Source organism: Mixophyes fleayi, chromosome 3 (genome assembly GCF_038048845.1).
Source record: "Mixophyes fleayi isolate aMixFle1 chromosome 3, aMixFle1.hap1, whole genome shotgun sequence".
Lineage (NCBI taxonomy): Eukaryota > Metazoa > Chordata > Amphibia > Anura > Limnodynastidae > Mixophyes > Mixophyes fleayi.
The window spans coordinates 187,643,380-187,668,700 of record NC_134404.1 but is presented as its reverse complement, the minus strand read 5'-3'; the positions used below and the strand labels follow the sequence as shown (position 1 = coordinate 187,668,700).

General features: G+C 39.1%; 1 protein-coding gene across 2 annotated transcripts; it reads right to left on the bottom strand.

Annotated features, from left to right (window-relative positions):
* Nucleotides 1-2,133: 2,133 nt before the first annotated feature.
* On the bottom strand, nt 2,134-24,689 carry CEP57L1 (centrosomal protein 57 like 1). 2 transcript variants are annotated; one of them, XM_075202888.1, is made up of 11 exons: nt 24,580-24,689; nt 15,234-15,414; nt 10,421-10,597; nt 9,468-9,589; nt 6,731-6,829; nt 6,361-6,438; nt 5,616-5,708; nt 4,458-4,535; nt 4,151-4,383; nt 3,330-3,474; nt 2,134-2,402 (listed from the first exon to the last, which is right to left on the bottom strand). In XM_075202888.1, exons 2-11 carry the CDS (start codon nt 15,403-15,405, stop codon nt 2,169-2,171), a joined length of 1,431 nt encoding a protein of 476 aa, XP_075058989.1. In that variant the 5' UTR covers nt 15,406-15,414; nt 24,580-24,689; the 3' UTR covers nt 2,134-2,168. The 2 variants fall into 2 exon arrangements, with proteins under 2 accessions (XP_075058989.1, XP_075058990.1); XM_075202889.1 differs by lacking the exon at nt 5,616-5,708.
* Nucleotides 24,690-25,321: the final 632 nt, after the last annotated feature.

The window sequence follows — 25,321 nt, the reverse complement described above, 5'->3', positions numbered from 1 at the left end:
GGAATGTATGTGGAAGTTTTTGGGTCCAGTGAATGACTTCTATTGTGGTCACTGGAGAGGTCCTGGCACTGGACCTTAAGATGCTAACATCTTGCAATATTGGACATGCTGTGCTGCAGTTACTCTCCTGGATATCTTGGCTCTAGAAGCTGTAGTCTTCGGACAGCCACCTGGCTTTAACCTATCAAACTAGTGATGGGATGAGCTTACACTGCCAACCTGATTAATCAAATGATTATTGGAATTTCACTGATTGTCAGCATCTTGTCCTCACAGACTACCCTTATTGGCACTACTTGGGACACACCAGCTACTTAGATGATGTCCGTTGCAAACCAACATAACTCCCCCTGTTGTAGGAAGGTAATCACTGCCACCAAGAGGCCCCTTCATGGTCACCTGAAACTGCTTACATTTGATAAAGTTGATAAAGTCTCCTGACTTCTTACTTTCAACCAGGACTGCTGGGTAGTAGACAGAGCACCGATTCGGGACACTGGACCAAACACAGAAGACAGATTAAAGGGTGATCTTTAATCAACTGGCCACAGGACCAAAGCAGCATCTTACTGAAGTTTATTGCTCATACAGCTCTTATACAAGCCATTTCATTACAAACATCACTTGAAGATAATTATGTCATATGTTACATGGGCTCCTAGCCCTTCTTTCATACATTTCAACACAGACTGCCAAGTTGGTAAATCAGCCTCCAGCCCTTTTAACTGATTCTTTTATCAGTGCATTAGAATCAACATGGTCATTTAACCATTACTTTATTTTAGTAGCAGATCGTGTGTTCACCTCCCTCCCCATGTGCAATCAGCCCCTGGTGCAACAGGCGTATATTATATTCAGATCTCCTGACCAGCCAGAACTCCAGGACAATGTCCCTGGGATCTAGTGCCACCTATGAGCCAAAATTCAGGTCAGAATTGTAGTCTGGACTGGTGCTTCTGGAAGGACCTGTGATGCTGTGGTCCTCTGGTCCCCAGTATTGAGGAGCAATGGCACAACACCAGGCCCTGGCAAATGCATGTTCCATCAGGATTCCCGAGAACCTTGCTGGAGCTACTGTGAGAGGGCTTCTGGCGCTGTCCACATCCAGGCCCCACAATCTGGACTGGAGAGCTGCAGTTTTACACTGCTAAATACTCACTGGACCACCCCTCTTGCTGATTAGACTTGGAAAAAACTATTTAATGCAAACATGAAAGTATCTGGATGTGCCCAAAATAAGTGTCTCTTGTCTGCTTCTGGGCAAGTCTGTGACATGAATCAAGTGTGGTGGGTGGTGTTCTCTGCTGTAAAGGCCTTCTACAAATAGGTTGAATTTTTTATCTTTCCTGCAAACTTAATTATAACCTAATTTTGACTCCCTGAACTGCTTTGTTAAATGAACCAAGGAGAGGGATAAAACTGGAGATACACATCTTTTTGTTAGCAAAGTGGTCTATAGCTTTGAGTTGGTAATCCACTCGCCTTCCTCGATCTAAAGTGCAAGCAGAAACTAAAAATATTAATCTCCATTGCCTACTCTCACAGTAATGCCGAAAGATTTCTAGATTAGGTTGAGACATACTGGACTTGTGGGAGAGCAGGCAATTCTGCCGGAACAGCGCTTAACTATCTGCAAGGTGGGCAGGCACTTGTTGCATCACCAAGTAACGACCTGCTAACTGAGCGCTGAGAGGACAAGGGGTGACTATGCAATTAGCACCATACATTTTGCACCGCCCACTTGATGAGCAAATGGCCTCAAACCATGGCTGCTTCTGTTCATACCTCGCTTCCACTTCTTCAGGAAGCAGGGTATGAGAAGTGTGGTCTTAACGCAGTAGGGAAGTTTATGGGATAGATTATTCGGTGTAGGCACAGTGGGTTTAGTATGATCTCAGAAACAATGATCTCCCCTGTACAAGTAACGTCACTCTTGAGACAGCTGAAAGGGAAATCTAGGTTGAGCGAGAGCAGCAACAGCTAAATTGTTTACTTTACTCTCTGAAGACAATGGTTTACATAAAATTACAAATCTTTATTTAAAATATTAAAATTGTATAGACATCCAAAGTCACTGTGCATAAATAAGAATGTAATAAGAATGTAAGCGTTACAAAAAACACACACACACACACACACACATAAAATGCCACCGACACAAAGAGAAATCATTTCTCCCACATGATGTCATCTTTCTTAAGAGTCGTCTGAATCTTTTGCACATTTTTCAACAGCTGGAGGGCAGCCTTGCTGTTGGGAGTTTGAGTGCCTCTCGGCAAAGTTTCTTGTTTCACCCTTGGAGTGACCGAAATGTCTACTTTGCAGCCATCTCCTCCAACAGCTAATCTAGCACTTGAGGAGAGTTTCTTCATTGACCGAGCTGCTTTCTTAAGCCTTACAACCTGAAATGACAAAGGCATTTCATTGAATACAATTACAATTAAGTATGTTGACCATAAACACACAAAAAACATTCTTTATAGCTATAGTTGTTGGCAATAGACACATTTGTACTTCAATGTTAAAGAAATATTCTATATATTTTCTGCTCATACTGTAAAACAGTAATTCTGTGACAAATTATTTAACATTCAATGTGTTAAAATATTACAAATATAATATTGCCATTATGAAAAAGTATATAATTAAAAAGAAAGATGAATCTCTTTTCTTTAAGATATAGCTAAAATATCATCCCTATTGAAAGTCTTCATCTTACATTAAGACCCTTCCATTTTCAGAAAGAGATCAATCACAGAATGTAATTCTGACTTGTCTTGTAAGTACTTAACCCTTGGAGTAAAGTGCTAGAGGGTTAGGGAGCTCCACAAAGGGTTAAGGAGCTCCACAAACACACATTAAGCAGACATGTCTAGCCAAAGCACAGGGCAGTATCTACAGCAGTAACCCGCAATCCATTTGTTTTTTTTTTGCCTTTACAACCCATTCAACAATCTAATTGAGCTTCATGAAATATTTCTTCTTCCCTAAATAACCAGCCTGATTTTCATATTTATGAGTTCTGTCTCATTTATAGTGTCAGGGGACAAAGGTATACACTTGTTTTTATTTTTTCTGATTGTATACAATCACTGTATGTGCATGGTTGATAGTAAGTGTGGACAGGGCAAAGTATGGAAATTGGGGATTAGCACCATGTGTGTGGGGCTTAGGATCATCTCAGTTGTTTGTGGCATTGTGAGGTAAACGTGATACCCATTGAATAATTTGTGAATTAAACAGTTATTATGGTACCTAAAGGTAAAAAACTACTGTGCACAGAAAACATAACAAGTGTTAAAACAGCAATTTGTTTTCAGAATCCTTACATTCGCTTGATGTCTCTTTAGCTTCTGGATCTGATCACTTTTTGTTTCCATGTGTTTGACAAGGCAATCCATCTCACGTTCTAAATCTTCACGCATATCACTGTCCTTCGTTTCATTTATTTGCTTCAATAGATCTTGATGCTCACTTATAAATAAATAGAACAGAAATAAACATTATTTTGTCATATCACAGCACACTTACGTCCAGATTTAGGAGTAAAACTATTGAGCACATTAACAATACACAACAATTTCATTTTACTCATAGGTCCACTAACAGTGAGAAATTTAACCTTACATTTGTATATAATCCCACTGTGTACCAGGGCATACATTTATGTGCCAACTGGCGTGCTGTACCTTCACACACCAGGTTATACAGTTATGTTATGGTCCAACACGGGTAACATTTAGAACAGCACACACCCTGTATTAATATATAGTGACTATAGGCCAATTTTTATAAAAAACAAAAACAAAAACGAAAAACAGAACCCCCCCTCCCCCCCCCCAAAAAAAACCAAAAACACACACAACCTAAAACAACTTTATTGCAGCATTCTACTTTGACACTATGTTCCCTAGGCTTGTTTGCAAGCTAGAATTTTGGTATGTATGAAGAATACATAATACTTACCCTCACCTGTTTACTATTACATTAAATTCATAATTCAAGAAAAGACACAGTGAATACATATTTGCTGGAAATTGTAAAGTTGTTTTAATTTCTGTATTCCGTTTACAAATATCCATACTGGACATGTTATCTTTGTAATTTTAAATAAAAAATAAGGTTATGAATAAGTATACTGTATACTCACAAACTCATTTGCTCCAGCTCGCCTTGTAAAGCCAATAGTAGATCAGTCAGACTATCTCCAGTAGAGAGAACTGAACAGGTGGCTGAAGGCCTGTTGGCACCTAAAGGCCTGATCAGCTTGTGTCCTGCAGATCTTGAGCGTTGCTCAGTGACCCGTGGAGTCTTGCTCTGATGCTTCATCATGTGCAGAACATTCTGAACAGTTGCACTCAGAGAATGGCTTGCACTGGTAGACTAAAACAAAGAGTTATTATTAAAAAGTCTGCATATCAAGTTTAAAAAAGAAAAACCACCACATGCAAACTCACCTTCCCAGCTACAAATGGTAGATCCCCTGCCTTCAGAGACACTCTCTGTTTAGGGATACCTTTAATTATGGCAGGTTTCTGCAACTCAAGACAAGAAAACTATTAAACGAGACCATAAATTAGCTAACTTTCAAAACATTGTGACCCTTTACGATCATATAACATCACTTTGTTACTGCACATAAACAGATTGAAGTGACAAAACATGAATCTCAAACAGGCAACAAAACCATGTAAATAAATGGTCCAAGTAGACATGTCTTATCAGATGGTTTTTCATTTGTATACAAAGGAAAGCTGACAAAATTTAACAATAGAAATTTGTTTTTGTGCTGATCACCTGTAAATTAGACATGATTGCTCAGCAGAAATAACTGTGTAACAGAAGTGACATCATGCACTAACAAATTGACCCTAGCCTGTGTGCGTGTGTGTTAGGGAATTTAGACAGTAAGTCCCAATGGGGCAGGGACTGATGGGAGCGAGTGCTCTGTACAGCGCTGCGGAATTAGTGGCGCTATATAAAAAAATGATGATGATGTATCTGCCTCAGCAGAAAATAACACGTGTTGCATAAAAGTTGTAGGTACTACAATGAACTTCACGCACTGACAGAATTACATAAACTGCAATGTGACAGCAATGAACATGCCCCCATACAAGACCAGACAGACAACACTAGAATGCATGTGATTGGCAAGGCTGGTGCTTTACACACCAGTGTCCCAAAGAAGTGTTACAAAGGTTGTGAATTAGTGATCAGTGCTTGAGTGAGATGCACACAGCGCACACTGTACATAAAACACATATGTAACTTCCCACCATCACTCTACTGCCGCACAGTCCGGTCACGGCCCTAACCTGTGAGCTTGATTGTATCCTACTAAGCCTGCCCATACAATAGAATACCCACCACAGTGCAGCACTGTTAGGGGCAAACATTATGATTGCAGCACCATGTGACAGTACTGGCATCCACCATCCAACATTAGCATCTATGTAAGTTCTGTTGACCTGGCACTATAGTGGGGACTGTGCTCATTGCTCCAATATTAAAATCACAGCTGAGAGGACTGCATGCAGAGCATTTTGAGAACAATCCTGGGTGCAGGTGTCTTAGTACTCAGACACCGACATTTTTGGCTACTCTTAAATTACCTGCAATTGCTTCTTTTTCTTTACCTTCCTTTGAGAAGCATTTTGAGCAGACGCCGATAAAAATATTCTATTCACTTCAAGCCCAGTTTCAAGCTATAAAATATTAAGTCACCACTGTAGTTAAACAATTCGTACATTCTTGCTCTAGAATGCAGAAGTTTATAACAGAAAAAAATAGATGCATTCATCACAGTAAAAGCTTTCCCAACACTGTATGGGCTTTTGTGTTTTATTGTGCATTTCTCACAGAACATTCTGCTAACCAGATACTTAGGAAGAAATAAGACGTTACCCCCAATTCTTCCTGCTGTGAACAAACATATTGCAATACAACAGATCTTGTTGGTATGGTTTAAAAGTACTGGACATGTGTTGTAAGCCATTCACAGACTGCTGTTCATGCCAAATAGATAATTTAATATTGCATCTTTTTGGTAGAGAGAAGGCTTTCTTTTAGTACCACAGTCAAACAGATATTGTTTTAATTTAGGGACATTATGTGTTTGTGTGTTGGGGGGGTGCTAGTTGGGGGCACGGATGATTGTAATAAAAATGCATTTCTTCTTAATTCTTTCCTTTGCTATGTTTACAAAATTAAATTCAAACACACAAAATGAAATTATTATGATTACATTTGAATCTCTAAATCTACCCTTACTTGATTCATCTCTACCTTTAAGACTGTTGTCTTTCATTAACAAAATAATTAGAAAATGAGTTACACAGCAAACAGAAACAAACTTACCTGGACTGCCTTATCTTGCATTAATTTTCGCTGTTGTTCCTCTTCATATAACTTTTCCTCCAGCTCATCAATTTTGCTCTAAAATAATAATAATACCTTCTGCATCAAACTCCATGCAATGAATCCCAGCCAGAACCATAGACCACTTACATAACAGAATTTGACATTATTTCTAATAGTAAGGCATAACAAGGTGCCAGACTATATACTGAAAGTGAACAGAGAAAATAAAAAATAAAATAAATAAATTAAAAATAATAAAAAAAAATAATAAAACTTGCATTTTATAGCTCTATAATAAATACAATAGAGAAAACAAGAGGGAAAGGGGGAGTTAGAAATCTTAGTTGAATTCCCAGGTGTGCCTCACCTCTGCAATGTGTTGAGTAGCAGTGAGTCTGATACATTCCTTCTCCAACAAAGAAAGCTTTTCTAACTTATCCTGTATATTTTCTTGCTGAAGCAGAGTCTATAGATAAATTAGAGGACCATAAAGAGTTTATTTGTCTCATCTCTGCAGAAGAAATGTTTATAGACATTATGAAATTGTTGCAAATGCAAAAAGGTTTTAATGCTTGATTATGGTGATAATTATAATATAAATAATATTTTATTTATAATTATAAATACACGGATGGTAAATTAACACCAGTGTTAGATCAAAAAGAATGTATGTCTTACATGTATTGGACATACATCTATAATTTTTTGATTGCTTATAGACACTACATGGCCAAAAGTATTTATTGTGTTTAGCAATTAGTGTGTTTGACCATGTCAGCCACATCCATTGCTAACTAGTACATAATATCAAGTATATAGCCAAGCCATCTAAATAGTTAAACATTAGCAGTAGAATGGGTCACACAGAGCTCAGTGACTTTTAATATGGCACTGTCATAACATGCCTCCTTTTCAACAAGTCAGTTCATCAAATATTTGCCCTTATAGAGCTGCCCCGGTCAACTGTAAGTGCTGTTATTGTGAACTGGAAACGTCTAGAAGCAACAACAGCTCAGCCGCACAGCAGAAGGGTGCAAAAGCTCACAGAACAGAACCGCTGAGTGCTTAAGTGGGTAACACATACAAAATCATCTATCCTCAGTTGCAACACTCACTACTACGTTCCAAACTGCCTCTAAGTAGCATCAGTACAAGAACTGTTCCTGTAGAGCTCCATGGATTGGACATACATGGCTGAGCAGTTGCACTCTGGAGCAGTGGAAACACATTCACTACTAGATGGTGAATCATGATTTGCCACTCCAGTCTAACGGACGAATCGGAGTTTACCGGATGCCAGAAGATGGCTTCCTACCAAAATGAATACTGCCAATTGTAAAATTTAACGGAGGCGGAATAATCGTCTGGGCTATTTTTCGTGATTTGGCCTAGGCCTCTTCATAACAGTGAAGAGAAATCATAATGCTTCAGCATACAATGCCATTCTAGAGAATTGTGTGTTTTCAACTTTACAGCGACAACTTGGGGAAAGTCCTTTCCTGTTTCAGCATGACAATGCCTCTGTGCACAAAGCGAGGTCCATCAAAAATTTGTTAATTTGTCAAGACGACAAGAACTTGACATCACAGAGCTCTGAACTCAACCCCAAACATCTTTGGGATCAACTAAAATGCCAACTGTGAGTGGAAGAGTGGAGGCTGTTATTTCAGCAAAAGGAGGGGAGGAATCCCATATTAATGACCATGGTTTTGGAATGTGATGTTCAACAAGCAAATTATGGATGTGATGTTCTTTTGGTCATGTATTATATAAGCTGTATGGCAACTGTTGATTTCAAAGTATACTATGGGGGAGATCTATCAAACATTGATTTTGTTCAAAAGTTAAAATTACCATAAATTGTGAATTTCCCAAAACTCTCATATCATAATAAAGACACACAAAAAAATAGGTTGTTTAACATTCAGATTTTGATCAGTTGAAATCAAGGAAAGTAGATCAGCCAATCACAAGAAACACTTACATGCTGGCAGAGCTGGTGCGGACTGAAAACAATGGGACTGATGGCATGATAGTGGAACTATTGCAGCTTGTCTGGGCTGACAGGGCATGCAGGCACTTGTAGTTCCACAATATTTAATACTTTACTTTTATAAAAAAAAAAAATATATAATAAAATTTGATTTACTTAACAGAGCTTTATTCCCATTCATTTCAATCGGCAATACATTTGTGTGGGCTTTCTTCGTCCATAGAAATAAATAGTAAGTCTCATTTATCTTGCTGCCTTTCAGGCAATCTTTACTGTCTGAAACCAGTAAAATCATTTTTGGGGAGATTTCCTCAGCCGTTAGTAGATTCCCCCTGCTCTACACTTCACAATACAGAAACTGATGATTCTAAACATTCTGAGCAATATGGTGATTTTTTTTTGGGGAGGCTTGCAACAGTTTAAATGGCCATTAGACCAGGTGAATTGGAAATCCCCATGTTAATCGCTAAAAAAAATTTAAAAAAAATAAATAAATAGGAGATTTGGTCAAAATAAACAGTTGACAGATCTCCTCTTAAGTTTAAAGCACCATATTTTTGAGACACAAGTTACTGATGCCTTCTTCTGAAATGTAAAATCTTTAACTTGCACCTAACCTCTCTACTACTTAGTTACCATGAGGATGGTACCACTACTGATGTAAGGCAACATGTGGACATGGGCAGAGATTATAGTGGAGGTAGTTGATGGATCATTACTCTCCAGACAATAGGAAGAGCTGAAGGAAAAGCAAAGGACCAGCTGCTTGTGATATCAACGCTACCGCTTCTATTTCTAGAAATCATTTGTACTACTAAATGAATGGAAAGATTTTATCCAGAGTGATTTTGTTTAAAGTTTCAGATGCACAGATTACTTTACAATCTGATTATCACTCTGTCACATACTATAAAGGGAATGCCTTTAATTTTCCTATCTAAAATATGACTGAAACCTAAGCCGTCATGAAGTATATAACACATTGGTAACACTCACATTACTTAGGCAATGGTGTAGTGGCTTTTTAATCATTAACAAATTGCTGTGTTATAGCTGCGTAAAAATGGATACACTTGACTGTGGAAAAATGAAAGACATCACATAGAAGTACCTGCTGCTCAAGAATGGTTTTCTTATCCATTTCTGCATTCTGGACCATCTGCCTCATGTAGCTCAGCTGCTTCTCAAGAAGTGAGCAGCGGTCCTGAGCAGCACTTAGTTGGGTAATTACATCTAAAGCAATGAGGTGAAGGAAGAACAAATAGTAAGAAAGTACTGAATAATCTGTATGCATCTTGTTTCATTGAATCAATAGATTGTATTGTGTAGCAAAACTAGCAATTGTTGTCTGATGTGATCCTCATTGAATACATCCATCAACCATACAACATGGGAAACATGGCACCTCGGGTTTCAAGCAGCCAGACTTTTGGCTAGAGGATCAGGTAACTGCCCATTGGAGACACCTTTAAGCCCCATAGCGTACATGGGCATCTCATAGTCATCTACACCCTGAACTTAGCCAAAAAACAAAAAGGCAAACTTGAAATAGTATGTTACAGTCAACCATAAGGACATTGGGCATAGTTTAAAGCTAGGAGTAAATTGACCTAGAATGTGCAATTTTGCATCTTGGCAATGCCATGTTGTGCTGCGGGGGCAATTTAACATGTGAGCACAGATTTAGAGTTGGGAGAGCAGCACATCCTAGATTAACTCTAAATCACAATGCAGAAATAATGCTACCCAGTATTAGTGTGCTATATGCAAAACGAGCAGTACGTTTATTGCATGCAATAGAATTTGCATTTAAACCCCTTATATCACAACATGGTTTTGCCCAGGTGCATACTTGCACCTTTTAACCAGATTTCATCCTAACTCTAAAATCTTTCAAACAGAGAATACCCAAACAAATTTTGAAAGAAACACCAATGGTTTTGCCTTCTGAATTGGCTGGCAAAATGTGTCATTTTTTTTAAAGGCTATTTAATTATCCAGTTTTAATAAAGGAATGTATGTATTAAAACAAGAACTCAAAGCACAGGTAAAGAAAAAGCTTACCAGTTTTCTGTCCTACATCTTCATGCTGACAAGACTCAGTCTTTTCTCTGTTAGACAAGACCACCTTCTGTTCAGCAGTCTCCATGGACAAGCTTGTTATGCGGTTCTGAGCTTTAGACTTCTCCAATTGTAGCCGAGAAATCTTCTCCTGAAGAGTCTTCAGTGCAGAGACGAGTGCTGTTGTGTTGAAATGTTATATAGTTTAACTTTTCATCATAAAAAGAACCTGTGTAAGGGTGTTTTGCAATGGTTTTATGTCAGACGGCTTCAAGATCGCAAATGGTACTAGACAGGGATGCCCGCTGTCGCCGTTGATTTTCGTTTTGGCATTGGAACCCCTGGCACTAGCTCTTAGAACCTCTCCACTGTTCCCAGGTATCAACATCAAGAACACGATCCACAAACGCTGTTTGTTTGCCGATGATGTATTATTATTATTCGTGACCAGCCCGGAGACCTCGCTGCCAGCCCTTCACAATATACTTGAGGCCTATAGACGAGCATCATATTATAAACTTAACTCAACTAAATCTGAGGCCCTTTCTGTAAACATCCCCCCTTCGAGGATAGAACATCTTAAGAAAACGTTTCAATACTCTCGGAAAACTGCGGCTCTTCCGTATCTAGGCATAAAGATCACCCTCTTCCCTAGATAACACAATCAATCTAAATTATACGGCTTTGATTCAGCAGTTACTTACATTAACCAAATCATGGGCATGTTGCGAGATCTCTCGGCTCGGGAGGTTGGCAACCTTTAAGATGTCTGTATTACCAAAAATGATGTACCTATTTCGGACCATACCTGCTAGCATCCCGAAACCATTGTTTGATAAACTGAAGTCAATTATGATATCATATGTTTGGAAAGGTAAACCCGCTCGTATTGCCCGCTCTCGAATGTGCCTGCCCAAGCAACATGGTGGTTTAGCGTTACCAGATCTACATAAATATCACCACGCTTGTCTATTATCCCAAATAAGAGATTGGTCCCTTCCCCCAAATCAGAAACCGTGGGTTGATTTAGAAAGGGCATTGTGCTTGAGGTTCCCACTAGAGGACTTGATCTGGGTCCCTAAACCCTGGCGTCCAGCAGCGGTTCTCCTCCCCAAGATGATTAAATACTCTCTGGTGGTGTGGGATAGGTTTATTGCTAATAGCCAAAATCTTACGGTCCCTACTACGAATATCTCACTGGCAACTGTAGCAAAACTTATTCCAGAGTTAAATCTAAATCGTTGGATTGAGAATGGGGCTAAATTTTGGTCAGATTTACTTGAGGAGCAGAAGCTTTTGTCTTTTTCGCAAATACGGGATAAGTTTTGCCTCCCTGCCCAGGAATTCTATAAATACTTGCAGATTAGACATTGGTCTTCTACCCTCCCTGGACAGGGATTGAAATTGTCTTGGCCCCAGCCCTATTATATACGAGACTGACGAAGGGTTCTAATAGGGCAGTATTACCTTTTGGTATAAATTTCTCTTTCCTTCTACACTGGATCCTAAGTCCAGATCCCAATTACAATATTAAATAGACCTCAATATTACGCTCACCACTAGTCAATGGAAGAAAATATTTGTGAACTCTTTTCAAATGTCCAAATGTGTAAATCATTTGGAAATGATGGTGAAGTTAATTACCAGACTCTACATTACGCCGAGTCGTCTTCACAAAATGTGGCCCGCTCAGTCCAAATTTTGTTGGAGACAATGCGGCTCAACAGGGGATATTATGCACATATTCTGGGGCTGCCCTCTCCTCCGTCCATTTTGGGAGCAGGTGTTTGAGTTTGCTAATAAGATCACCTCTCAAAAAGTAGATCCCATTCCGAAGTGGCCCTACTACAGCATTTCCCACCACAATTCCCTCTCCATGCTCGATATGTGTTTTGTCACATTTTGATAGCTGCTAGGGCAGCGTTGGCTCAAAACTGGAAAAACCCCCGTCCTGCCCACGCTAAACAAAGTGATTGCTAAAGTACAGTTTAGCTTCGAAATGGAAACGTGGGGGATGCCATATTCTTCATCCCCTTCATCACCCTTAATAAAGTGGTTTTCCTGACATGTGTATACTACAGAGGGTGAGGGGGCAACTAGAGCTCGAGCTGATTCGTTGCTACCCCTTTCACAGTTTACCTTGAAAGAACCCTTGCCCGAACCTACATAGTTTCTTAAAACGGGAATACCCCACTGGAAGTGTGACCTCTTTGATGTTACTAGTCTTTTCTTTGCTGTATTACTGACCTACTGCCTTGATAGCCCCTATTGTATTAAGTACCGTAAATTTTGATGTGATGTAATGTGTCAACCCTACTATGTACCTCCCCTTCCCTTCTCTTTTTTCTGGTCTTCCCTTCCCCCTACCCTTCATTTTTTTTCTATACCCCTTAAACTTGAAAGAAAAATAAAAAATACTATTGAAGTTAAAAAAGAACCTGTGTAGAACCTTCACGAGTTTTCTGAATGACAATCAAATTTAAAGACAGTCCTATTGCGAATCGTATAACTCATAAATCTAACTCTGGACACCCAAGATCCACCAACCAGGTCAACTAAAAACATGCATGGATGCTCCCACTTACAATAAAATATGAAATCTATTCTTTATTGTGCATAAATAGCAAAAAACTTTGATTTTGCCTTCTGAGGTTATATAAACAAACTAACGGGCATGGTACAGCTTAACGATGCGGACTACACCGACAACACTTACCCCGACATCTTCAGTCTGGTCGGCTACTTCCAGACAAGGATCCATGACGACTGTACTGTGAAGCGACATCAGGAAATCACGATGAAGGAAGACGCCGGCAGGACTTGATGACGTCAGTGATATAGGTGACGCTGTTAACGGTGCTTTTAACGGGGTAATTTAAGTATGCGGCTATGTACAATGTACTTTAGAAAGGGTTGTACAGTGTAGAGCCGCATACTTACATTACCCGTTTAAAAGCAGCGTCGCCTATCTCACTGATGTTATCAAGTCCCGCCGGCGTCTTCCTTCATCGTGATTGGCTGAAGTCACTTCACAGTACAGTTGTCATGGATCCTTGTCGGGAAGCAGCCGTCTGGAATGAAGATGCCGCGGTAAGTGTTGTCGGTGTAGTCAGCGAACTATATTTTCTGAAATTTCAAAGTCTTCTGAAAAAAAACCAAGGCATAATTTGTGTGGGTGTAGCCTAAACAAATTACTGATATTAAAATGTGACCAGCCCAAAATGTGTCAAAATAGGCTCAGCACAGGGGTAAGAAAAGGTTCAGCAGGGGGTTATACCAATCCAGGAATGTATAGCTGCTGGCAATTGGGCCCAGTTATAGTACTGGAAGAATGACACAGATGGCCTTGCTACAAAGACATGAAAATAAATTATTATTTCATTCTCTGAGCCCCAGTGTGGCTGTATACTGCATGTACTATGAGGAAAATCACAATGATGTATTTATGTACATAGAAGCAAATTTGGCCAAATAGTCTGTAATTTCACGGTCACATCTATTATGATTTGCACAACACATTAGTATGGTTATTTATTGGTGCTGGAAAAATCTGTAGATGGAAGCAATGGGGCCTATTTTTTTTAGGGGTGCAATGCAATGAGATCACACATGAGGAAGTCCCACCAGACAAGTACAGAGGGGTTAGGGGGATTATAAAACCTTCGAAGAACTAATTTACCAAAATGTGGAAAAGTCCTATCCCAGTGGTTCCCAGACTGTGTGCCGAGGCTTCCTGGGGTGCCTTCGGCGATCTCACAAGGGTGCCTCGGCCAGGGCCGGTGGTAAGCAAGGCAGGGGACTACTTGGTAATTATTTTGGCTTAGGGGTGTCTTGAAAAAATGACGGGGGCCCCAAGGGTGCCTTGAACTGAAACCTAGTTTGGAATTCACTGTCCTATCCAAATTGTGACAGCTAAACGACTGGGTCAGAGCATATCCAAAATGGCAGATCTTGTGGGGTTTTCCCAGAATGCAGTGGTTAATATCTACCAAAAGTGGTCCAAGCAAGGACAACTGGCAACAGGGTCATTGGTGTTCAAGGCTCAATGATGCACGTGGGGAGCAAAGGCTAGCCCGTTTGTGTTACAGTAAGTATTCCGTGGGATTATACCAAACTGCTGAAAAGTTAATGCTGGCTACGATAGAAAGGTGTCAGAAGACACAGGGCTTCGCAGCTTGCTGCATAGCCGCAGATAGGTCGAAGTGCTCAAGCTGATCCCTGTCCACCACCGAAAGCACCTGCAAAGGGCACCTGGACTACAGAGTAATGGAAGAATATGGCTTGGTCTGGTAAAACATGTTTTCTTTCACTTCATGTGGATAGTCGGGTCCGTCGTTTACCTACAATGTTTTGCTAAAATAAAAACCTTGATTCCTGGAATTTATGTGGATGTTACTTTAACACGGAACCACCTACTTAAATAGTGTTGAAGACCAAATTTACGTGTCATGAAGGGATGTATTTGATAACTTAAAATATGACCTTCTCTAATTAAAAAATAAATAAATGTATTTTTGATCACTTAAAACAAAGGCTTTCTTTAAATCGAATCCAACTAAATGTTGCAAGGAAGGCAAATTTTCTTTTTTCTATTTTATTGAGGGGCTGGCTGGCAAATTTTAGCATGGGGGCGAGACTTGGCTCAGCTCTGCAGCCTAATTTAAAAGGAAAAAAAAAATACAGATAGGCTACCTTGGGTTGGGGCAGTAGCCCAACATGGAACTGGCTTGGGAGGCAGGTCTCCCTCTGCCCACCAGCCCCTGATTGTAGATAGATTATCTTAGTTGAGTTCAACAAGTGAAGGTTCTCAATTTACCTTTGCTATTCGGAGCTTGTAGAACATCATAGGAATGAGGATTTTGGTCTTTCAAAGTCGATGATGGTTTTCTTGAAGATAATTTCTTAGACTCGAGGAGGTCATTTATGGGAATGGTATCAGGGGGCTGACAAAAACTGGCCAGGTAACTGTCCTTCAACACAGAGTCCATTGTAAAATGCTGCAAACATATCACAGAAAAATAATTAAAATGCTGGATAATATTCACAACTATGGCTATGGATTCAGCTTCAATTGGAAGAGTTAAAACAAAACAATTCCTTTATCTGGACAATCAGATTTCTTTACTTTGTGGGTGCCTAATCTGGGCACCCACAAGGTAATCTGTTGGCCAAGTCAAATACTCTATGGTGCTACTATAGCATACAGCTTCCATAATAACCTCAACGCCACTTAGAATATTGTAGGAAGAAAATGGAGTATACAAAATGAAACAATATGACAATCCTCGTATGTATGTATGTATGTATGTATGTATGTATGTATGTTTGTAGTTTTATAGCCACAAAAGAAGACCTTTTGTTCTAAATTGCATTCACTTGGATCTCACACAATTTAATTAAACAGCAAGTGCTAGTTTTGTTCAATTGTTATACACATACAAATAAATGACATATACCTACACACTTGCATAGTAAACAGATAGAAGATAAAACAAAATTAGACATGTGTCTACATTTACTATATAGTTTATTTTATCTTAACTTTTTACATGTCATCTTCTGGGCAGCCAAGAGTATTTATTAGTATTAATAAATGTGAGCTGTCCAAGTACTGGCGCTGTATTATAGCTATTTTATCTCTGTAACTGTATGTGTGTCAATAACTGTACAAAGCATAAATAGATAACGGTAATAATAATGGTATCTAGTATTTTGAAAAGTGGATTCTATACTTTTTGCAGATTAATATGCTGACTTCTCCAGAGATGTGCAGAATATTGTATTATTCAAAGGTAAAAGTAATTTACAGTAAATAAAGTTACAATTTGCGTCTTAAAATGCATTGCATTGAGAAAGAGAAAGGAGGGAAGAACAAGCCTAACTTTTAGTGGTACAACCAATTTAATATTCACTATATTGAATGTGGTGAACTATTGAAAATATCCAGTTTGACTGCTAGAATTCCTAAGACAATCATTAAAAAAAAAGTTCTGATCCAAGTACTCGGATACCGAGTACGGAGTATGCCAGATCAATCTAGAAAAATCTCATTCCCTGTAGATATTCAAAATTGACATCTGGAACATATAAAGGACACTGAATTTCAAAAAATTTAATAATTAATATATTTTAAGGGATTGTGGGGCCTATTTACTAATGGCCGCATTCCCCCACCTTAAGTATCATCCCTTATCCCAATATTAAGGAATGATATTTTGCCACCCTTTTACGAAGAAAGTATGCCATGACAACGCATCCGATAGGGAAAGAGAGTCATCGCTGTGATAGCCTCCTAACAACTCCGGGTTCTGACCAGGAGTCTTTACTGCACCTTAGGTCGCATATGTGCAGGGCCATTTTCCATTACTTAAAGGAGGAGAGAGCAGGAAGACTGCAGAGAGGGATCCAAAGTACCCTCTCCTGCACCTGTTCTACCCTATGGGGAAGCATTAACTGCATCTTCAGATGGCATTAGCCCTGGGGTCAAGCTCCAAAAAGCTAGGCTTTTTGGAGCTTATTAAACTGGCACAGACCACAGCCCCCATTAAATATTATGGGGACTGCGGTTTGATGCAACACTTAAAATCCTAATGCATGAAATATCATAGATATCTCCTGCATTAGGTTTTGTTAGACAGGGGCATCGTTTAAAATGCCTAAAGCATGCGAATAAGTCATTAAGAGCTTACTGAATAGGCCCCTGTGGAAGGACAACCACTACACAGATGAACAAGCCTCCCAGGTATAACATTTTTCCAGAAAAACTAGCATATTATACTATTGTATTAATTATACATGGACAGAATCCTCCAGCGCCTAGAGACATGGCACAAGCTGGCTCTCAGCTTGAGACACATTGCGATTCTCAGGTGATTAAGAGGGGGTTTCTATGGCTAAAATCTGCTGAAAGCTTGAGGGCACATTTCCATATTTCAAGACGTTTTTCGAAGGAGGAGTAAATAGATCTTGAAAAAGTAGATTGTAAAACCTTTGTAAGTGAAAGCCTACCATATAAATAAACGATTCACTCTTACTGAAAGATAAAAGCGTATTGGTTGCTATGGTTTTAGAGCAGATTTGCACCTTTAAGCAGTGTTAGTATAGAACCCACTTTGTTTCAAAATCGTGCTAGTACAGTGTCTATTTTAAGCATAGTATAATCTTTTTTGACATCGATAAAAGAAAATTGTATTTGATGATTGTTTTGTAGATTTAGTAACATTTGATTCTAATTCAATAGCAAGTTGTCTCTAAAATCTATGGGAACCCTCTAGCTAAAAGTATGAATGGTGGAAAAAATTCCCCATCATAATAAAGTATCCTTTCCATCTGATAAATGTTTTTCATTACACATGCTGACTATGACTCATTTAAATCTTGCACTTCATCACTTTGTAAGGATAGAGGTGTCTTTTACATTTACTGGCAAACAGAACAGTTTTAATTGTCACGTGCATTCTATTTTTCAGTTAAGATTTTATTTTTGTACAGTGTGTGTTTTTCTTCGCTTTTACTGTGAAATTAAAACAGGCAGACCATCTGCATCAGCCATCAGGCACACTAAAATTGGCATATTAAACCGTAGAACTCAGACAGTAATAGGAACAAGGCTAACCTTTGGTGGTACAAACATTTCCTCAAAAACAAGGTTACGTCATACTTGCGAAATAGAATATACCCAATTAATAATGGTTATTTTAAATGGAGATGACAAACAAACCTCAATAAGTCAATTGCTGTAATACTTTTAATACAATATAAAACCAAATCCAATATAGACAGGAGATGAAATTTGCCATGAATTGGGTTAACCCTTTCAACAGTGTCCTCCATGTAATGCATTTCAGAGTCTCCTTCTAAAGGCAGCTGAACAACACTAACAAATAAAACCATATCAATATTTTATAAAAAAAAAAAAAAAAAAAAAAAAAGCCATACAAAAAAAGCTTCTACAGAAAAATAAATGCATAAATAGCATTATATATATCATACTATGCTAGCTTTGAGGGAACAATGAAATCCATTGTGTAAAAGTATTAATAGTATAAATCAAATAAGCTTCACACTACCTTAAAAGAGGTAACCCTTCACCCCTCAAAATCGCCTTGAGGGACATTTTCAATTCCAAACTTTTTATTTTATTTAAATGGATTAGTGTCATGAACTTCAGTGAAATGCGCAGTATATGACATGTGTGGCACTCTTGATTTTAATATGTTGCTAAAGTTTTATTTTTACCCAATATTTTACACTATTGGGACTAAGAGTCCCAATAGTGCAGCAGATATATTGAGTACCACATGGGCAAGACTAACAGTTTAAGTTACCTTTTATACAAAAGGTGCACCCCGTACTATGGGAATCGAAGCTGTTTAACTTAGTACAACCGACAATATGCATCTTGCATCTACTACAAACTGCCCTTTTGAATACCACTTCATTGTTTTCTCCTCTGGGAAAGATAGAATAGTCTGCCACAGCATGGTCTCCCTTTGAAAATATTTATATTTATTTTTTTTAAAGTCTGAACCTCAATCCTTTATTGCAGAGACACAGACCTCCACATACTCTATTGTATGGCCTCACTTTTTTTTGTATTTAACTGACCTGCAAGTGCATAGTTGCAACATATCTTTTCATGTAAATTCTTGGACAGCACTGACCTAGATGGAAGTATAGGGTGTATTTTCTGGAATCAGTAAACTTTAGGTCATATGGGTGTCGCAGTAAGACTTCTCTGCTACAGTTTACACACTGAAATCTGAAAAGGAGTCTAATTGGTTGCTACAGGCAACACCACCATCTCTACATAGTAACCTTTAGAAGAGTTTTTATAAATGTTCCCGACTCCACCTCCATTCACAATAATTCTCCCATTAAAACAAAGAAAAAAAAATCTGCAATTGAGGCTTATTTTTAACAATAATAAGTGTAATAGTAAGGTTGCTTCAAAAGGTGAAACTGAGATTTCAGCCTCGATAGTTTTTTTTCAGAGCCACTTTAAAACAGACTACAGATGTATGTGAGAGGGAGGACCAATGAGAAACCCACACAGCCTCACAAAGCCTGGATGAGGGGATCCCATGTAGTGTGGACTTGTCACCCTACCTGGAAATACTGCTCTAAGTGTAACCAAACTTTAGAGTGATCCCGTCACTTGAGCCAAGTAGCTTAATAAAAAGTCCCGTCCTCCTCCTCCCACGGCAACAACTTTGTCTAAAATATCTTCTTCTGATAAGTATCTACAACAATTACATCCATATTTGCGAAATTTATTAGTAGCTTTTTTTACATGAGTAGAATTGTACTTCAGGCTTACAATGTGCAATAACCAGACATTTGCTTTCATTATCTAACTTGCACTAAATCGATCAAACCTAATTTCTGATTAGTATGTATGGATACTGGACAGAAGAACATTGTTACTAAATGCTATGCTTTGTCTCCAAAAACATATATCATGGCTGGCAATGTCTGTTTGTTTTCTAATTGTACGTGTATGATGGTATGATTATAAATACAATAACAAAACTGTTTATTTTGAAATGTTTTCTCCAAATTAACCAAAGTTATTTACTTAAAAAGAGAGTGTACCGGGGATGTGGCTCAACAGCCATTCGGATCAGTTGTACATCTGAAGAGCTCCTCACAATTAGGGCAAATATTACTAATTAATTGCAGTTTTCCTCCATTCTGAGGACTCACTTTTGCTGCATCCAGTAAGAGGGTCAATACCTACCTTCCGACTAGCCCCAGCATCTTCAAAACATCTGACCGGCCTACCTGACAAAGCCTGAGCCCTCCGGGCACTCCTCCGGTATCTGTGTAGAGCAGTGGTCAGGGAACAGGGGTAAATTACCCCAAATGGGGTAAAAATTAAATTCCTAGGGGTAATACTGCCGATTCACATGCTGTCAGTTGGATTGTAGACCCCTCTCTATATTGCATCATTGTGACAGTGAAATGGTGAAATAAATTTAAATCCACCAATACAGCGCTGTACACCTTCACACAGGACTCATCATCAGACCTGTCATAAACACACAGCTGTCTGTGTACTAACCTTCTTATGTCATCAGCACCTGAGCCATTGCAATAGGACACTGCTGCCATCTAGTGTCTCTCCTGCCACATTACATCTTGTGCTTATCCAGCTTACACATTTTGTTACTATACAAGATTAACAGAGTTTTTGCATGACAAACAACATCATCAGCTATTTATATAGCACTACTGATTCCGCAGCTCTGTACAGAGAACTCACTCACATCAGTCCCTGCCCCATTGGAGCTTACAGTCTAAATTCTCTAACATACACACACACAGACAGACAGAAACTAGGGTCAATTCGATAGCAGCCAATTAACCTACCAGTATGTTTTTGGAATGTGCGAGGAAACCGGAGCACCTGGAGGAAACCCATGCAGACACGGGGAGAACATACAAACTCCACAAAGATAAGTAAACTGCTACCTCATTCATGCCTGTAGGTTTCTGTGCTTCTTCAGTTGCAAACTAGTTGCATGTTACCGAAGTCCTTCTGACTTTAAGATGCCTGCCTGACAATTTCTCTACTGGGCCATACTGTAACCTAAATGTTGCTCATACCATAATATTTAGTACCATACTTATCTACAAGGATATCTTTAATATAGGAGGTGTCCACTGCAAACAATTTGCATTACCTAGTCTTCTTGGACATCATGGCTCCTCCTAAAAAAGAAGCCCGACAAACCAATTCCTCCAGTGAATTTCTTTGGCTCCAGTTCTGCCACTTCTTCATCCAACATTGCTGCATCTTAGGCCGCGGTGCAACAGGTGCCTCAATTTTCCCAGACCTCTCTGCCTAGGACACAATCAGATTCACCTAATATACAGGCAGATACACATGCCTTGGAGATGGATGGCCATGTTACTTTGAGGTCTATTCAGTCTCTACTGGTAGCCCTTAAAGTGGACATCACCTCTCAATTCAGAGCATCAATCAAAGAAATTAAGGCTGATGTGACCCAGAAGTGCCAGAACGGATCAACTTGGACATAAGTCCTCCCACAATGAGTTGATATCTGCTCATGAAGGAAGAAGTTGCTGAGTCTAAGGACAAACTGGTGGATCTTAAGGACAGGTCGCGACGCAACAACATCAACATTCTGGGTATCCCTAACTCTGTCGCTAACTCGGACCTCTGTGAATATGCCACGGACCTGTTCCATAAGCTATTACCAACTGCCTCGACAAATGACCTTCTCATAGACTGTATTCACCGTCTGCCTAAAACCCGGAATGCCCCAGACTCTGTACCTAAGGAAACCTTGCTACGGGTCTACTTTTATAGAATTAAAGAACAGATTTTGCTAGCTTCTTTGCCCTCTTCTCCTACTCGAGTGGAACTGGGCGATTTACAGTTGTATCCGGATAGATCTGCTGCTATTCAGACCAAGCGCAGGTTGTTTCACCAGATCACAGCGGCTTTAAGATCAGCCAATATCCAATACTGCTGGGGCTTCTAGACTAAATTACTAGTCCACAGAAATGATACCGTTCCCTGACAAGGCCATGGTGTTGCTGAAATATAGGAACATCCAGATACAAGATCAGACTCCCACTCCTAAGGCAAGTCGAGTCACCAAGTTACCACGTAAGATTGCTCCTGCTCGCTTCACTGGTCTGAGCTAAAACGTCTTCTACTGATTCATGTTTATATTGTACTCTGTATTCTTCAAATTTGTCTGCCTCCTAAGGTACATCAGTTGGGGAATCCCTCTACCCAGCTTCTCGACACTCTTCTTCTTCCTTGTGGAGGTACCCCAATCTCCAAGTCAACTGTAATGGTCTATTATGCATTGACCTTTGTTCACTGCTATAATATAAACTGTTATGTTGTTGATGTTATACACCGCATTCATATGTTTTACTCTTAGACCTCGTGCTACAGTAAATCTATAGCACAAAGGTATCATGCGATGAGCATGTATATTTAATAGCATATTTAATGGTTTTGTTTAAATATCTTATTCAGATTACACTAGGCTAGAGTGCCCGTGGCCCCGGCTCACGTCCCCATACATACACTACCCTTTTTGCCACTTACTTTCCTTCATTAAGTGGCGTAAGTGTTAGTACCCATAAGGGGAACTATCTCAATTTTTTTCTGTCCTTTCGTTTCCATCCTCGACCTGTCATTCCCTTTCTTTGCCGAATTTGTCGGAGACTGTTTGGAGGCGTAGACCACCAAGGTCAGATTTTTGGGTATGTGGTCTTAACCAACACTATGTTCAAAGATAATGATTAAATTTTTCTCTATAAATGCGAAGGGACTGAATTCCCCCAATTAACGAAGAATTGCCCTCAAGAGCTTTGCGACCCAAAAGGCAAACATTATAGCTATCCAGAAGACCCACTTCTATCTTCATTCGACTTTTCAATTTCATAATCTTAAATATCCAACCTGCTATTCAACCTCTGGCCCATTTAAGCATAATGGAGTAGCCATTTTAATCAGTGTTAATTGCCCTTTTAAATTGGAGCAGCAAATTGCTGATAAAAATGGTAGATACCTGAAACTAGTAGGAAAGAAATAGAACCCAGAAATACTGTACAAAAGTACTAAATGCACACAGATAATGGACAGCAATCTAAGACGCCTAAGGTCTCATACCAACTGGCATTTATATTGCATTAAAAATGCAGGTAAAATTTTTAAATGCATTAAGAATGACAATAACGGTTGCCTAGACTTTGTTTATACATTTACTTATGGTGAATGGAGCAGGCAGACCTCAGAAAAATGTTAATGTCCTGAAAGCAAGTAAGATAACATGTTGGTATCGGCTCACTGGATTCCATTTTCAGACCACTTACGTGCAATGTACTAGTGTTAAAAAAGGGATGAAGGCCATTTAAAATAAAGATTAAAAAAAAAAAAAGACATGGAAATAATGCCAGTGAATATGAGGCCTAAGAAGATGATCACTTAGGACAAACCCTGTTCATCAATGTAGCAGGCAGATGAACATTTTCCCTGCATATATACTTGTTACATATAACTGGCTCAGGCAGGCCCTGTAGAAATCTAGATATAGAATACTGTAGGAGTCAGGTTTCTATTGTGTGTCACAGGAAAATATTCAAACTTGCATATAATAGAGTGTGCAGTGAACGTGGAGCCTGGATCCATGGCATCTATCCAATTAGGAGCTACATTCATGATCCACTGCTAAAATTGCAAAATAAACAATGCAGTGTGTATTCTTTTGCCAAAGAAATGTGAACAACTTCCTAAATCTGGGTACACAATACATGTCTTTCACCCAAATATTGTGCCAATCACACAATAAATAACTGTTAGGCCCAATATTGCATTAGTTCCACAATCATGTTTTTATCATACCAAAGAACATATCATTTCATTACCAGACTATAAAGCTCTGTACACCATGGAACAATGTCAGGCAAATTTTGAAGTGTATGTACTCACGACCAGCAGATTTGCATAGAGTTGAGAGTCACAATCTTTTCAGCAGATTGTTATGACAGATGAAGAGCATAGATCTGAAGGAAAATCATGTAAGTGTGTACACATGAATCTACATGCTGATCAGGACTTTCAGTAGTTGGTAAAATCTTAAAGACACTGCACCAGGAGTAATTTTCTGTAGTGTGTACCCAGCTTTCCTTTCACATTTGTTTTACTGTGGCAATATTTATGTATTCTAAAATGTAGCAAAAAGTGAAAATAAATCCATATTCAGGACAAGTGTATAAAATAAGAGTTATCACTGAATTTAAACATAAAGCCATTGTCTTTAGAGCATCATATTTTACATATGCCACCTTCTTTCCCACTGTTGAGCATAAATATTTACAAATGTGTATTTGCACTGTAAAAAGACTGAATAAAAAAATACTTGCTGACATGCTGATTCCCTGCACGACTACACAATGTTGTAACATTTGCATTTATTTTACGTACATTGCATGCAGGTAATATGCATCATACACTGAAAGCTTACCTTTACATATCACTGACAATGTGTGTCTATATAATATATGCATGCATTGCTTACATAAAGCGTTTTTCGTAACACTGTGCTCAGTCTCCCTATTAAATAAAGGATCGCGGAGAATATTACAGGCCACTGACAATACTATAATAACCATACCTGTACCCCGGACAGGGGGCTGGATGCTGTGCTGCAGTGTGACACAACGGATCAGTACAGGGAGGACAGGACGCTGGGGGAGGAGTTACAGTAACCCAGCAAACACTGCTGTATCTTATCCCGCCCACTTCCTGACTCACGGCCAATTGACATTAAGCAGAACGTTCGCCAATAGTAGTGGAGCTCTTACTTACACAATCCTCTGTTAACTATAACAAGCCTTAGGCGATAGGCTGAGAGCGATTTGACGGTTTGGTGCCCGTATTTTGTTTGGATTGTGTGAAGGGTAAAAGACAATACTTTTGGGATATAATAGATGAGTCTATCACTAGGACAGAGACCAAAAGAGTGGAAGAGGAACTGAGGCACTTGTGTCCAAAAGTGGGATATTTTGGAGAAAGTTATAACCCTTTTGCCACTTGTAAAACTGTCTTCAGGAGTCTGAATAGTGGTGAAATAATTATTCAAAAGATTATACCCCAAATGGAAAAATGTGGAGACTAAACACATTTTATGTATTTTGCACAAAGTCGAATAGAAACGCCATACATATGATGAAGTGCATTCAGACAGACTGCATGTGCCATCATCATAGGAATACACATTCTGGCAAAGACAAAATTACTAGCAGATCATACAAACTAGCTGTTAAATCAAACTGGATTGGCAGTGCAAATCAGGGCTGTATTTTGCCCTGGCAAAGCAGCCTTTTTTTGGACACTCTCCCCCCCCTAGCTGAAAT

Excerpts from the sequence above, each read along its gene's own strand:
- CEP57L1 (XM_075202888.1), bottom strand. The coding sequence starts at position 15,405 with ATGGACTCTGTGTTGAAGGACAGTTACCTGGCCAGTTTTTGTCAGCCC. Across the intron at positions 6,439-6,730 it reads CTACTCAACACATTGCAGAG|AGCAAAATTGATGAGCTGGA; the intron begins GTGAGGCACACC and ends TTATTATTTTAG. Across the intron at positions 4,536-5,615 it reads AGAAAAAGAAGCAATTGCAG|AAACCTGCCATAATTAAAGG; the intron begins GTAATTTAAGAG and ends CTTGAGTTGCAG.